Source organism: Oreochromis niloticus, linkage group LG6 (genome assembly GCF_001858045.2).
Source record: "Oreochromis niloticus isolate F11D_XX linkage group LG6, O_niloticus_UMD_NMBU, whole genome shotgun sequence".
Lineage (NCBI taxonomy): Eukaryota > Metazoa > Chordata > Actinopteri > Cichliformes > Cichlidae > Oreochromis > Oreochromis niloticus.
In genome coordinates, this window is record NC_031971.2 from 33387856 (window position 1) to 33402117 (window position 14262).

Sequence of the window (14262 nt, forward strand, 5' to 3'; positions counted from 1 at the left end):
TTTCCAGTCTGCACTGTAAATTTGCATAAAGACTGCATATTCATAGTGGCTTGAAAAAAACAACAACAACTAATAAACACGAGTGCAAGAGCTGGGTTTATCCACCACTACATCCTTGTTACATACGCTCTTTGGTTCACGCGCTTTTTACTGCTCTCCTTGTAAAACAGTGTCTCTCTTTCTCTCCCTCTCTCTCCCTCTTAGCCCAGCCCCCTTGATCCCCTTCGTCCATTGGTGTCTTCGGGGTCTCCCTTTTTTTTCTCTTCTCTTCCATAGGTAGTCCATAATGAGTGTCCATTGGCTTTTATTATGGCTTGTCCCCCTCCCACCGGCCGCCTTCGCCCTGCCCATGTTTTGTATGTCTCAGTTCGTCCAGCGCCTGACGTTCAAGTTCGCAGAACGTCACGTCCGCACTTGAACTTGCAGCGCAGGGGGCTTCACTATACCCCCATCACTCTCTCTTTGCAAAAAAGTCATGAAGAGCTCCGCACAGCCCGCACCGCACTACGCCTCACCCTCTGTATGATCAGCAGCTCATTGCTTTTTTCCTTGTTGGCTGTCAGACGCATCAATGAAGATATTTCATTTGGAGTTTACCTTGTAGGAAAGGATTTCCCAATGTGAACTCAGCTGAAAATCCGTCACTAAACCAACATGTCTCGCCGCAAGCAGGGCAAACCCCAGCACTTGAGCAAACGGGAGTTTTCGCGTAAGTGGAGATACATTGCATTTCGACTTAATTTCATAGGTTTTTCCTCTCGGTGACCCATCTTTTTCTGTACACGGCAACTTTCTTTTAATACTTAGGATAGGTCCACGCACGGACCCACCGCTGTCCTGACTAAAATGACAAATCGCAAACATATCCAAGACTACATGTTATCTTTATAATCATCACGAGGTCTCCTATAGGAAGTTTTGGAGCAGCGTGACAGGGAAGCTCAACTTGTGTTGGTTAACGCGTTGTATAACACAGCCTTCAAGGTTTCTTTCGCCATTAAAGGGCATGCATGAGCTTTATGGCCAGAGACCTTTGCCTATATGAAGGCGGCACAGGCTTACAACTGCTGCCATTCACTTAAGTTTCCATGGGCACCTTTTGAAGCTATAGCACTACTACAGTGCAGGTCCTTTTTAACTGTAAAAATGCATTTACAAAGGTCCGAGTTGGTTTGGACACAGGGAAGTGGTGTTTACACACACACACACACACACACACACACACACACTTGTCCGAAGCGCAGAGACCTCGTGTGCGTTACCTACAAGGAATGCAGTTTCTTTGCAACAAATTTCTCACCACTGGCGTTTAAACACGGCGTAACCAATCCATTTGTATGTGGTGGTGTCATTAACATGTATATGTTGCATAAATACGCAGAAATCTCCGTGCGCGATACTGTTTTGAGATGAAGGAAGAGAAAAGAAGGACCGTCGTTTTACGCGCGTGTATGGTAAAACTGCAGGGCATTGATTTTGATTGAATGTCACATTCTTCGCACTGTTGAGACCAATTGTTGTTTGAGGAAGAATTATTTCGCTCCATTCGTCGGTTAAGAGCTTTATCAGTATAATGCTTTATCAATGCACTCTTCGCGCGTCAGTAAATGCGGAGACGTCTCCAGACTAGGTAGGCTGCTTAAGTGTAAGTTAAGGGTGGAAATTAAGAAGCTGTGCGTTTCTTTTGTCTTTATTCTTGTATATATTTCTGCATGCTGTTCTTACTGCCGCTGAAACAAATTATGCTCTAGCAACATTTATTCTATCATTTGTCGGAAAGCTGTCAGATGGGTTGCCAGTGGGGGGCGCAATTTGATTGTAGTCCTACAGGCCACTCGTGAACTTGAACTTGATCCACTTTATCCTGTCCTGCTTGACCAAGCTCATGCACAGGATCGGTTCAGCAGCAGTAGGTTATTACATATTTCATGTTCCCTTGAATGTATTTATATTTTCTCTAGGGGAGAACACTAAAGGCAAAATATTCCTCACATTCAAAGAGGATCCAGAAATAAAGTGTTTACAAAGAAACAGTTAAAGACCTTAAATTATGAAGAAAAAATTATCAAAGAATACAAATATGCTTTTGTTTAATGACATGGAGATTTTGCTTTTAACCAGTATAATTCTGTTATTGGTTATGACCCAAATCAGTTTAATTTACTTTGGAATATTAATTATGTTTTTTTTTTATTATTGCAAAATAAATAAGACTGCATGAAAACACTGCAAAATTCTGTACTAGTGCTAATTGTCAGCTTTCGTGTTGCAAAAAGGCACCATTAGAAATTTAAATAGGCACTTCCTTTTAATTTTTGCATTTATTTTAAAATGAAAATAATCCCTTTGGTGTTTTCAGCGAGGGACTGTAGAATGCAATGAATGATCTGCTGGTATTACAGGGAATCATAATACTCTAAAACAGTAAAAAAGACCTAATGATTTTTCTGATAGTGGAAGAGACCTGCTGCTGTAACCCAGTGGGAAACCTTGGCCTAAACTACTTTAAATTCTAGCACAGTGTGATATCAGAAAAAAAACATTATATTTTAGCTTTCAAAGTTATTTACATCACTCTTGCTTGACATCAGAATGAGATTATTTGGTTTGAAGAAAATCTTTCCACCTAAACCAACCTCATACACCTTGTCTGTGTCCACGGCATAAGCTGGTTAAGATAAGTAAAATAGGGGTGAATTCCCTCATCTTTAATGCAGCTCAACATACAAGTAACAGGGCCTATCTTGCATAGTCCCTCACCACCTTCTCATCTGACCCGATATAGAATTAAAGCTTGAACCGGCGGCAAGAATTCATCACATCTTATCTCAACATCCCAGTCGGGCACCAAGTGTCGTTTACCATGTGGCTAGATGACTTCTTTTAAAATGCTCTCTCTGCTCACTCTCTCTCTCTCTTTCTCTCGCTCTACTTCAGGGACCTACTCCACATCCAACCCCTCAATGTCTAACCTTGGTTCACGAGATCCCAGCACTTTTAACGAAATGGGGTCCAATCATCTTGAACTCAAATTAGAATCTATTTTTTGATTCTCAGAGGTGTTAGGTTCATTAAAAAAGAGAGATTGGCAGCACAATAAAGAGGGTCAAGCAACTTAATCGTTTGACTGCTGCCTGCGAGCTGAACATGTCAGTCCTTATCGAAGCAGTCTGTGTGCTCTTTCTTCCTTTCTGCCTTCTTTCTTTCCTAAAAATCCCATCTGCACATATACTCCTCAGCCTTATTCCTTTACAAGAAAATATAATAACAGTGTAAGAACCGATTTCAAATGACTGAAAACTCAGAAAAATATCAATTCTCGCTTCACTACATGTCACAACTCTCTTTCTTCTTTTCCTTAACCAGCTGAGCCGCTCTCAGGTGTTTTACCAGAAGAAGACTCTCAGGACTCCCCCAGTCTGGGAGTGGCTCAGGGCGAGCCCCTAAAAGGGGACCAGGACCTGCTGACCTGCGGCCAGTGCCACTCTCGCTTCCCCTTAGCTGACATCCTGCTTTTCATTGAACACAAACGGAGGCAGTGCCACGGTAGCCTCTGTGTGGACAAACCTCTGGACAGGCCACCATCCTCCCCACTCGCCTCTCCTCTTTCCACATCCTCGTCACACTCGCGGACCCAACATCAGCACCAAAGGAGGGTGCGTCAACCTGTCGAGGTGGCTGTTCAGGTGTCACCGCAGGATGAGGATTGTTTATCTGCACCCTTGCAAGGAATAATCCCTAAGCAGGAGAATATAACAGGTAAACACACTGGAAGTTTAACATGGCTGCCATGCAAGAGTAAACAGATGAGCAGGAGAAATTTGCATTCAAGTGTGAATTGAGTCTTGAAGCTCTAGATTGTGTGGAGTGGGTCACACTTTTAAGGTTCTTAGACAGTTTATCACAGAAGACAACAAATACTCGCTGAAATTTCCCTTCTAGTAGTGAGGATGTGTCCAATCAGCGTAACCTGACGGCGAAATGTCTGCTGCTACATTTAGGAGTTGTGAATTTCCCTCAGTAGAGTCATGAATACACATGAAGATTAATAAGGATATTGATAAAAGGCACCGAAAAAGACTCACGGAGACAGACAAAGAAACAGATTATAAAAAGAGAGAGAAAGAAGAGATCAGTTTCTTTTGGTTTGTTGCTGCATCACAGATGTGCTCAGATCCTTTGGACTTCACATTCTCTCTCATGTGGTCGCGAGAGATGTATCTCTATCCCTGCCTGGCTTATTACACTGCCATATCTCTTGTACCCTCAAATATGCGCCTGCTGAAGCTCACTGTGATTCTAAAATTAAAGAGATAGAAAAGAATGTAATTACGCTGATCTGTCAAGGAAGAACTGTTTATTTGAGGAACACTACAGCCACTAATTGTCAGTGTTTTTCTTGATTTGAGTAATTAAGGACTTCTTAAGGCAGCTAGTTGGTTTGTTGGTTGTCCACTGGGGCTAAATGAGGCTGTTGTGAAAACATGAGTTGCTGTGCAAACAAGCATGGGTCCCTTATGACTGGTTTTATAGAGTGGAGTTTGATTTTGACCAGCCCATTTTGATGTTTATTCATTTCCTTTAACAGATCTGATAGCATGTGCCAGGCTGCGCTGATTGCCTGGGCAGTTGTGATTGAATTTGAAGCCAATTCAGGCTGAATGCATAGAGGGTAGTTTTCAATAATGAGCACTACTGTGCTGTATTAGTCAGCGCTTCGGCTTTGCAGATGGCATTGTAAAGGGCTACTGTTATTTGTTGTCAGTGTTTTAGCCCTCTGCCGTACAGAATAACCACTGTTCATTAGTGTGCGGTTTGTTGAAAATCTTTCTCACACACTGGGATGGACACACATGCTCAAAAAACACACATTCTTCTGACATACCTCTTGGCCTTGTCAGCTGTTCGAACACGCCTTTCCTTGCTCACTTGGATCATCGTGCAATGGAGTTCACATGATATCATGAGGTCACTAACACTGCGCGAAGAGCTTTATTTATAGGTCTCATTTCTTTGGACATTGTGTAACAGTCAGGATTTCCTTGGGTTAATAATGAATAGGTTAAATTGACTGTATGTGGTGCAAGATTGCATCCTGTTGTGACACCTCACCTGATTTTGTTATCAGCATGTTATAAAATCTGAGGTCAAAATTAACAGTCTGTGCTGCAGAGTCTGTGCAGGACATCATATCTGTTATACATGCACTGCATATAAGACGGCCTCGTCCCACTGATTTTTTTTTGTCCAAGATTGATGGATCCAGACTGGCAGTGCCAGCGCGCCACCCCATACTCCATATGCTAGCTGCCATGTTCTCTTACCCTGCTCAGTTAGAGGCTGACACTGAGCTGAGGCATCTCAATATATACTGTTCCTACACATGCCTCAAGCCCAGTCCAATCCAGGCGAGTGTATTATAAATTACACCCTTAAAGATTTCCCTGCATCTTGCTCTCCTGCATCATTCAAATGAAAGTGACCCTTCCAATCTCCACCCCACTCCTGAAATATCACTTGACACGGACGGATTTCCATATGGACAGCAGTTTGCGAAGGCAGCGGCTCTGGCTAGGTTAAGGAAAGTTGCTGCTTAACTAAAGGGAGCTGACACCCAGAATGGTTGAACTTGTAGGTGGGGGGATATGAGAAGGGTGAGGGCTGAGGAATGAGGGGCAGTACGTAATAGACCGATAGCTCGGGATGAAGCTGTGCCCCTCAGTCTATGTCTACAGGACAGCTGAGGCCGTCTGGGAGTCTCATGACTGCAGCTGGGGTTTGGGTCTGCAGTCTGGGGCTTTGAGCTGTTAGACGAGGGCAGAGCAGCCTGCGTACTGTCATTTGCATGATAAACAATTAAAGATATGCATAGAGACATCGTAGCTTGTCTACAGACTATGGTTGTCCCAGAAAAAGAGCAGATGATGGCTTCTCAAGCAAATGTGATTGCAGCGTATAAACCTGCTTTTATTTCCCAGCATAAAATTGCTATTAAAGAGACAAACCAGTAAAGTGGATTCAAAGTTTTTTATTTACATTAATTATTCCATGGGCTAAATGCAATTGTTATTAGCACAATAAATAAATTAGTCTAGTCTTTATAAATTAGATACACAACCACAGTGCATATTGTCTTCTTCTTGACCTATTTACAAGAAATAATATTTTTTCCAAGTTCTTTGTCTTGACTAGATTGCATGAATTTTGTACCACATTTTTTGAGGTATTATTACTACATTGTTCTGCCCTGTATTTATCCATCCCAGCATTAGCACCCTTTTGAATTCTCACCAGTGTAGCCACGTGTGTTAATGAGGCCACTGCAACCGTGGAAATCGACCACCATCTCACACTTCAGCTTCTTTCCAGCGCCCTGCCTCCATTGTAACCTGGACTCTGAATCGATACTGAGTCAATTATGGCAGCCACCTTTCACCCTTTTTTCTCTATGAGGAAGAAAACATTCAAACAAACAGAGAAGCATTTCTTGCAACACCTCTGTGGCTGTGGAGCATTTTCTTGCAGCAGCTTGCCTGTCCTGTTTCTCCCCGTGTGTTGTGGAGACAAAGGTATTTAGCAGGCTCCATATTGGCATTGTGCCACCTTTCTCCAATATCCCCTCCTTCACCAAGCAAATACATATACACACACACTGGGTGCCTGTCATGCAGAACTGGGGGGCTGGGCAGTGCGTGGAGATTGTGCATTAGTGGTGGTGGTGGGGTGGGGGGGTGAGAGGCTCCTTGGTAGCGATATCTTTTCCTGTGTCCAGTGTGCATATGCGTCAGCAGACATATGGGTCACTGTGCAAGTTTATATCCGGTGCTTTTGTTTGGGTGATCACTTTAATTGATACTGAAAAGGCACAGATGCGTGCTGCTGCAATGATTGGACACCAGCTAATATTTTAACATAAGGACTCCATTGTCTGTAAAAAGTGACTCTAATTTGATCCTACAGTCGCTTTGGGCTGTGATAAAATCAGTCCTATTTTTGGCAGTGGGCTTCACTAAGTTTTAATGAAGGTGAACAGGAGTGGTTTTTAGGATGAATTTTTCATGGAGGACATTTTTGTATGCTGAAGCCAAGCTCTAAACACCCACAAATGTTGTCAGTGGAAATTCGTCAGCCTTTGTTGTTGGATTAAATGTTAGTGGTTCTGGCTGTATTCAAGTCTACTGAGTGTTTACATCTTGAGTGCGGATGCTGTGAAACTAATGTACGTGTAAATGTGTACATTTATGTGTGTATAAGTGTGGTTTTGACCACTTAAAATGTTTATAGGTTTCCGTGTGTGTGTAAAAGTGTGTGTGTGTGTGTGTGTCTTGCTGTTTGTAGCTTTACTACCCTGGGCGTGCAGGCTGAACATGAAAGAGTCTTTGACTTGGCAAGCCTTGCCTGAGGACACCCCTCTGAGGACTATGCCAGGCCAGACTTGGCACACAGCAGTGGGCCTGAGGGACAGGCTGGGCCTAAATGTGTGTGTCTAAGAGGGAGTTAGAGGAGGTGTGTCTGTTTTGTGGGTTTAGGAGGCAAAACGTATGGTGAGGTGGTGGCTATGACTGACAGTGGGAGTGTGTGAAGTTAAGAGCAGGTATGCAGTAGATTGTGCGTGCTGTCCTCAGGGGCTCCTGGCTTGGACTTCCTGTGCCTCTGTTTGTCTTCTAACAACCCCGGCATCACAGCCTCGGGCCATTCAGGTGGAGGCTAGCTGAAATATGCACACACGCACACACCGACCTACACACACACACACACACACACACAAACATGCATGTGAACACTCAAAACTAGGCTCCCACAAATGCATGCACGCACCCACAGATGCACACACACCTGTTCTATGAACACAACAATGCACACGCCTCCTTTAAAGATGCACACATATGCTACAGTGCACACATACAGTGTAAACCCCCTCCTGTGAACCTGTGTTTTGTCTGTAATAAATGTGTTACGGCAGAGGCCCCATGATGTGTTGTGAGTTGATGAGATCTGTCAGAAACATATGATCCTTATTTTAGCCCCCTCCCCTCTGTCCCTCCCACTCTCTTCCGCTTAGCCTTTCCTCTCTGTCCCTATCTCTTTCTCTCCCTCCCTTGCTCACAGCCTCTCTCCACACATCGCTCCAGTAGTTTGTCTTGGGGGACTGGAAACTGAAAGTTTTGGCTACATTAGTGTGTCTGCACCTCTTAAAGCCTTCCAACATCCACTCTAGAGCTCATTCTCACTCTCACAGATTTGGCTGCAGAGTGAGGCAGACATAAACACTCACACATACACTGCCTCCATCCATCCCCTTTACCCACTGTCAAACAAAGCTATACAACAGAAACATTCTTGTTTGTCTACAGCCACGTCGTGCTGGATGAGAAAGTATCCTCAGAAATAAGCATGTCTTGCTGCTGTCCTGTCAATACTGTGGCAGGCAGTCACATCACGGGGTCAGAGGGCATCTGACAGCATCAGGGCCTGTCATGCCAGCCGCTGGCTTCACCACCTGCAGGTTAATGACTTTATTTTTAGACGGAACAGAAACAGAGAAGAAAAAGTGTCTTTGATACAGCTGTTGCTCAGGAAGTGGCAGATGAGAGCAGAGAGGAGAGAAGTAGTATTTTAGGAAGTAGGCAGGTTAGTTTGAGGTGAGAATGGGAGCAGATTTGACAAAGTAATTTTCCCTTTGATGTTTTCCTTAAAAAATACCCATTTTGTCATAATCCTGTAAGTCTTTATTTAGGTCACTGAAACTGAACCAGATTTGGATACTTTGTATCTCTAAGACTAACACACTATCACAGCTTCTATCTCTATTCAGAAAGTCATCTCAACCTCTGATATTCCTTTTGTGACTGTAGCATTTAAGGGTGTAGTGCTGTTGGATGGTTGCTTTGTCTTTCTCGAACTGAAGGTGATAATACTGAGGCCATGGGAGAGCCACAGTGACAAGGACATTGTGTTAGTCTGATCCTGGTCACTATCTAGTTTCTTCCTCCACAGTCTGGTTCACTACAGGTCTCAGTGACAGTACTGACTTGTCAGAACTGTGACTCTGTTGGTGTGTGTGTATCTATTTGTACATTTGAACTTGGTTGGATGGTTGCGGACAGCTCAGTCTTGCCCACCTTATCTCAACCACAAAGTTACAGGACACAGGGCCCTTCTATCTGATGCTGCACTCGTGAAAATTCCCAACCTTTATTCTTGGTATATTCCTTGGTGGGTGCTCAGAAATGCATTGCCTCCTAATAGCTCAAATTAACCATACATTTCATCTTAGATTCAAATCCCAGATCTTTTAAACATTCAGAAGAGAGTTAATTCATTTACTTTTGAGAGTATCTTGATTTAGTCATTAGATTAAATTTAGGCTGTAAGGTGGTATCGGCATACTGCAGTTTGCTTTGCACACAAGCATACGAGCACAAGCTTGCACACAAATGAGAGTGATGCACACAAGGTGATCACTTATGCACGGATGCATGCATGCACACACATACTTCCACAACTGACCCCCAGCCATCATTCCACACAGACACACGCATGTACGCATACTCATAAATGCACACTCCTGTCCCAGGCACCCTTTACTTTTGCAGGCTGAATCTCACTGATAACATGCTGGCGCCCTCATTTAAATTTGAAGCGCTTCTTTAATCTTCAAAGGCCTGATTGCTTTATGAATATGCATGGACTGAGCTGACTCTCAGTTCATTACCTTGTTGTAAATTCTAATGACCATTAGGGCCCTGCACGGTAATTGCCAATTGTTTTGCATTTTTGATTAGCCCATTACCGGAGCACATTCTGAACATGTCTGCCCTGCCTGCCTGCCAGGCCACAGCAAGAATCGGAGGGAGGGGGAGAGAGAGATGAGAAAATAAAAGAAGAGAGTGCAAGGGAACCTAGTGCGAAGGGTGGTGAAACACAGTTTAGGCGGCGTAAATTTTGAGGCTTGGCTCAAAATGTTGTTTCGGGGGGAAAGTGGGGTGAGCTAGAAGGGGGCAAAAAAAAAGAAAGAAAAAGAAATGTAAAAGCTGTAGAATTGGATGTTCCCTAAGCAAGCTCCATCCTGCTTGTTTCTGCAGAGCTTGAGTGCAAGAGTGTGTACCTGACTGCATTTATGTCAGCATGTGTATTTGTTGACTGTGTGTGTGGATGTCAACTTTACTATGTGTATGTACCCAAGTTTGTGTGCAGCTGGATAGGGAGGGGTGCTGTGTTGGGAGTGGAGAGATTCTGATAGTGCATCCCAATGCACGTTGTGTCTGGGACTCATGAAAGATTGATGGTTCCTAGCAGAATGGCATCAGCCTGCTACAACTTGATAACATCTAATGGATAATTTAGCACTCTAAAACCTGCAGGCCAGTCCACCTCTCTAGAAGGCTGAAGAGGACAGCAGCTGCTGGGCTTTTGGGGCCGCTGCTGTGACTGTTTGTTGGAAAAATAAATGAGAACAAACAGAAAGAGGTGCAAGAGAGGGAGTAAACGAGGCAGGAAGACAGAAATAAAATGCAGAAGTGTTTCTGTGACCATGATTTGAATATCTCAACTGTGTTGATTGCCCAGCTCCGGTCACAGCAACTTAAAAAAAATAATAAAATAAAATAAAATAATGCATCTTAACTTGAAAATATTCCTAACACAGTCCTCATTAGCACTGCAGGAGCTAAACTCTAATCCAAATATCTAATTTAGAGCTTGTAGAGGTGGTTTACTGGCCATGAAGCAACAACAAAAAAAATCAAATTAAAGTAATTATAACCTTATTTTCTTATTTCGCTCCTTGCTGCTACAGTTTCACAATTGTTGCTTGTAACTGTATATATAGCAAAAAAAGCAGAGAATATAATTACAAATGGAAAAGTCATGTCACTGCATTTTTCTGTATGACAGACCACCCAGATATTTTGATCCATAAAATATTGCTTGCGTGAAGAGGGATACTTTCATTCAGTTATGATTCTTCTTCTCTCTCTCCTCGCTCTCTTTTTCTCCCTCTCATGTACCATTCATAATCTCCATAGTGTTTACACAGAGCTTCGAGGCCTACTGTCAGTCGCTTATTCCCAGACTATTAAGCTGTTGACAGTTTGGTTAATCGTCCCACAGTTTGACTTGAGGGGAATCAGAGAGAGGTCAGCAATGTCTGTCTCCAAGGTGTGTTGAGAAAGTGGCTTACATGTGTGCGCTCTGTGGCATGCCTTTTATTGGGCGTTTGTCTCATTTTGGATGGATGGGTGAGCAAGCTGTCAGTTTGTCTTTGCCGTGGTTGTGGAGGGGCCAGAAACACATTACAGAAGTGATCAAGATCTGGATCAGCTAGAGCAAGTTCCTAGTTAGAGTTAACAGGCTGCCTGGATGGTTTATATCCAGCGTACGGATGTTCATAGTCTCATTCACATGTGAGAGAGAGACATAACAGCATCAGCAGGAGCAGGCCCAGTATGTCCAAAGGAGGCTTGGGCAGACAGCATGATAGATGGCTTTGTTAAAGGGTCCCAGGGTGTCCCCTGAACTTGAAGCACTCTGTTTATCTTGAATAGGAGACACACATAGTATTGGGGGGCAGTGAGGAGGAGAGGGAGAAAGAGAATGATATAGCTTTCAGGGGAACGAAGAAAGGGAGCGAAGCAAGAGGGGAGATTGCGGGCTGGCCAGTATCTGAGCAGGCCTGCATGGGGGTTGGGGAGGTTAAGGGGGGGGTCGTGAGCAGGCACGGCTGCTGGAGAGACAGAGAGGAGGGAGGAGGGGTGGGGGGAGCTTTCCTAGTAGCTGTCCATTAACAGATGAACTTGGCAATGGTCCAGGCCTCAAAGGTCTTGGGAGACAAGCACACATGCACATATATTCACACACGCACAAACATAGACAGATGTACACTTTCCTGGTACCTGCTCACTGTGGATGGAATGCCACCATGGTTCTTTTTTGTCCAGAGGCGAAACAGGACACGTCTCTGGTTCACCTATGTCAGAACCAGTTCAGACCGGTTAGTCAGCCAGGCCGAAGGAGGCAGACGGACGGGCCTTGTTGCTCAGCCCTCCTCTTCTCTCTCTATCCTCGTCCTCCTCCTCTGTTTTCCAGGCTTTAGTGGAAGGAACAGAGAGAACCTCTAACCTGAGGGCACAGGACAATGCAGAGGAGAGAAAAAAGAAGCGGGGGAGCGTGGGAACAAAGCGACAGACGAATGGATCCGGTCGCAAACAGGGTGGGAAGAGGAGAGAAAAGTGTTTGGTTGTTGTTGGTGCTCTCCTCTTGATGGGGCAACATTAGCTTAACACCACTGCTGCTATTGTGTACTGAAAACATTACGGCAAACACGAGATTGGGGGAAAGAATTTGATGTGGAAAATGCACATAATGGACTTTTGTGCTGTGTGGGCGAAAAACCGCCTGTGTCAGTTGCAGCCATATTTCATATAGCATACTGTATGTGTCGGCGTTGGTGAACGTGTTTGTCTGTGTGAGCTGTAAAAAATGTGGACGCAACTTCTCTCCTAATTATGACTCGGATGTGTCCCTCGAGTTTTGAGAGCAAGCTGTTCGCGATTCTACTTCAAATGTTCTCAGCTCACACACAAACCTTCCCTCAGCATGGCAGATCAGAAGGCTCTGTCACATCGCGAACATCTAAGGAATTCTCGGATGCCACATTTTTGTCACTTTATGATTGCAGGTTTTAAAAAAAAGAGCCTCCCTCTTTAGAATATTTATGATTTTAATAAAATTGCTTCTGTGATTGACAAGATGTTTACATTTTTGACCGCGCACATACTCATAATTTTAAGTGAAAAGTGGGGTTATGACTCAAGCAGAAGTGCGTAATGCTAAGGTGAGAAAACTGACTTTTTTAAAAGGTGTGATACTTGTGTGAAAGGTTGGTTGTGAAGACATGGGGATGTTTAAGAAAAGGAGTGGATTAGGTGTCACCTTTTCAGCTAGCCTTGCAGGTGTCTGCCACTCTTTTTTCTTTTCTTTTTTTTTTACCTGATGCCTGACTTTTCCCTCTCTTCTTCTTCTCTTCTTATGTTCTCGCTCAGGGCCTTTTGTTATTTGATTATGACAAATGGACACCAGAGAAAATCTTTAAAGTTCAAGTGCAGCTTTTCTTATCTTGTCTCAAACATCTTAATTGCAGTAATCTCTTTGATTTTTTTTCCAAGTTTAGAAACAGTTTATGAATATTAATGCAATGATTTTACAAACAAGTTCAGATTTGTACTCTGGAACCAGGGGAGAATCCAAAAATAGACAAGTGTGATGTTTTAATATAAGGACAATAGATGTGATTATACGTACCCATCACATGCATGCTGCAGGAAAAATGTGGATAATATATATTTGCATGACTGTGAGTGTATGCACTTAATTGTCTACATGTAAATGTGTGCAATCCTATTTGCATGTATTTCACACATGCCCACATTAGTTTGTTATTTATAAAGAAGGTTCTTCTTTTTATCTTCCCCCTTTACTTCCAGCCTTCAAGCTATTGCTCTATTTCTTAGAAACATGTTTTCTTTTCCAAAAATCTTGTCTGGCTACTTTGGTGCGGAGGCCAAAAAAATATCTTGCTTTTATATGTGTGTGTGTGTGTGAGAGAGAGAGATGATGGCTGTTTTTATAATGCCCCCTGCAAATTTGCATATGTATATGTGCAGATTGTATGAGAAGAGCTCTCACACTTAGAGCAGTTGGATGGGGAGGGTGATGGGGGCTGCTGCAAGGGTTGTGTGTATGGTTTATGTGTGTGTGTGTGTGTGTGTTAAAGGGGAGTCTTGTTGGCGCTTTCACCCCCTCAGACAAAGCCGGCCACTACTCCCAGATGGTAGCCTGCTCTCTTCGGCCATGTGTCTGGTATTTGTATGTGTGTGTGTGTGGACACAGACATCCAGAAAGACAGAGTGATGGAGAAATTTGCGAGTGTTTGTGTGGATGAGATTCAAGCAGATGCTGAGAGATGGACATAACTTGAGTAAGCATACATAAAGACGTGTAAAGACTGTGAGGTTTTAATGCATCCTTTGGATGGGTGTGCATGATGTGCCGCGTTGCGTCTTGTTTTAAATGCATTGGAATACATAATTCAAGATAGATGGACAAGAAAACAAAAACGGATAATGTGTGGACTCAGGGATGGACAAAATGGGACAAAAAGATGGGATGGAGGAAGAGAGACAAAGATTGGTCATTTTTAACAGTGATGACCTAGAGATGTCAATGGGTACCTCTCTAATGGGGTCAGCCTTAAAGACTAGG

General features: G+C 43.5%; 1 protein-coding gene across 1 annotated transcript in view; it reads left to right on the forward strand.

Moving 5' to 3' along the window:
• Positions 1-33: 33 nt before the first annotated feature.
• The window catches only part of bcl11ab (BCL11 transcription factor A b), a 33539-nt gene continuing 19310 nt past the window's right edge, over positions 34-14262 (forward strand). The window contains exons 1-2 of the mRNA XM_003453793.5: positions 34-709; positions 3367-3759. Coding sequence (XP_003453841.1) covers positions 655-709; positions 3367-3759 — 448 coding nt within the window. The 5' untranslated portion in view covers positions 34-654. The remainder of the gene's footprint in view (positions 710-3366; positions 3760-14262) is intronic.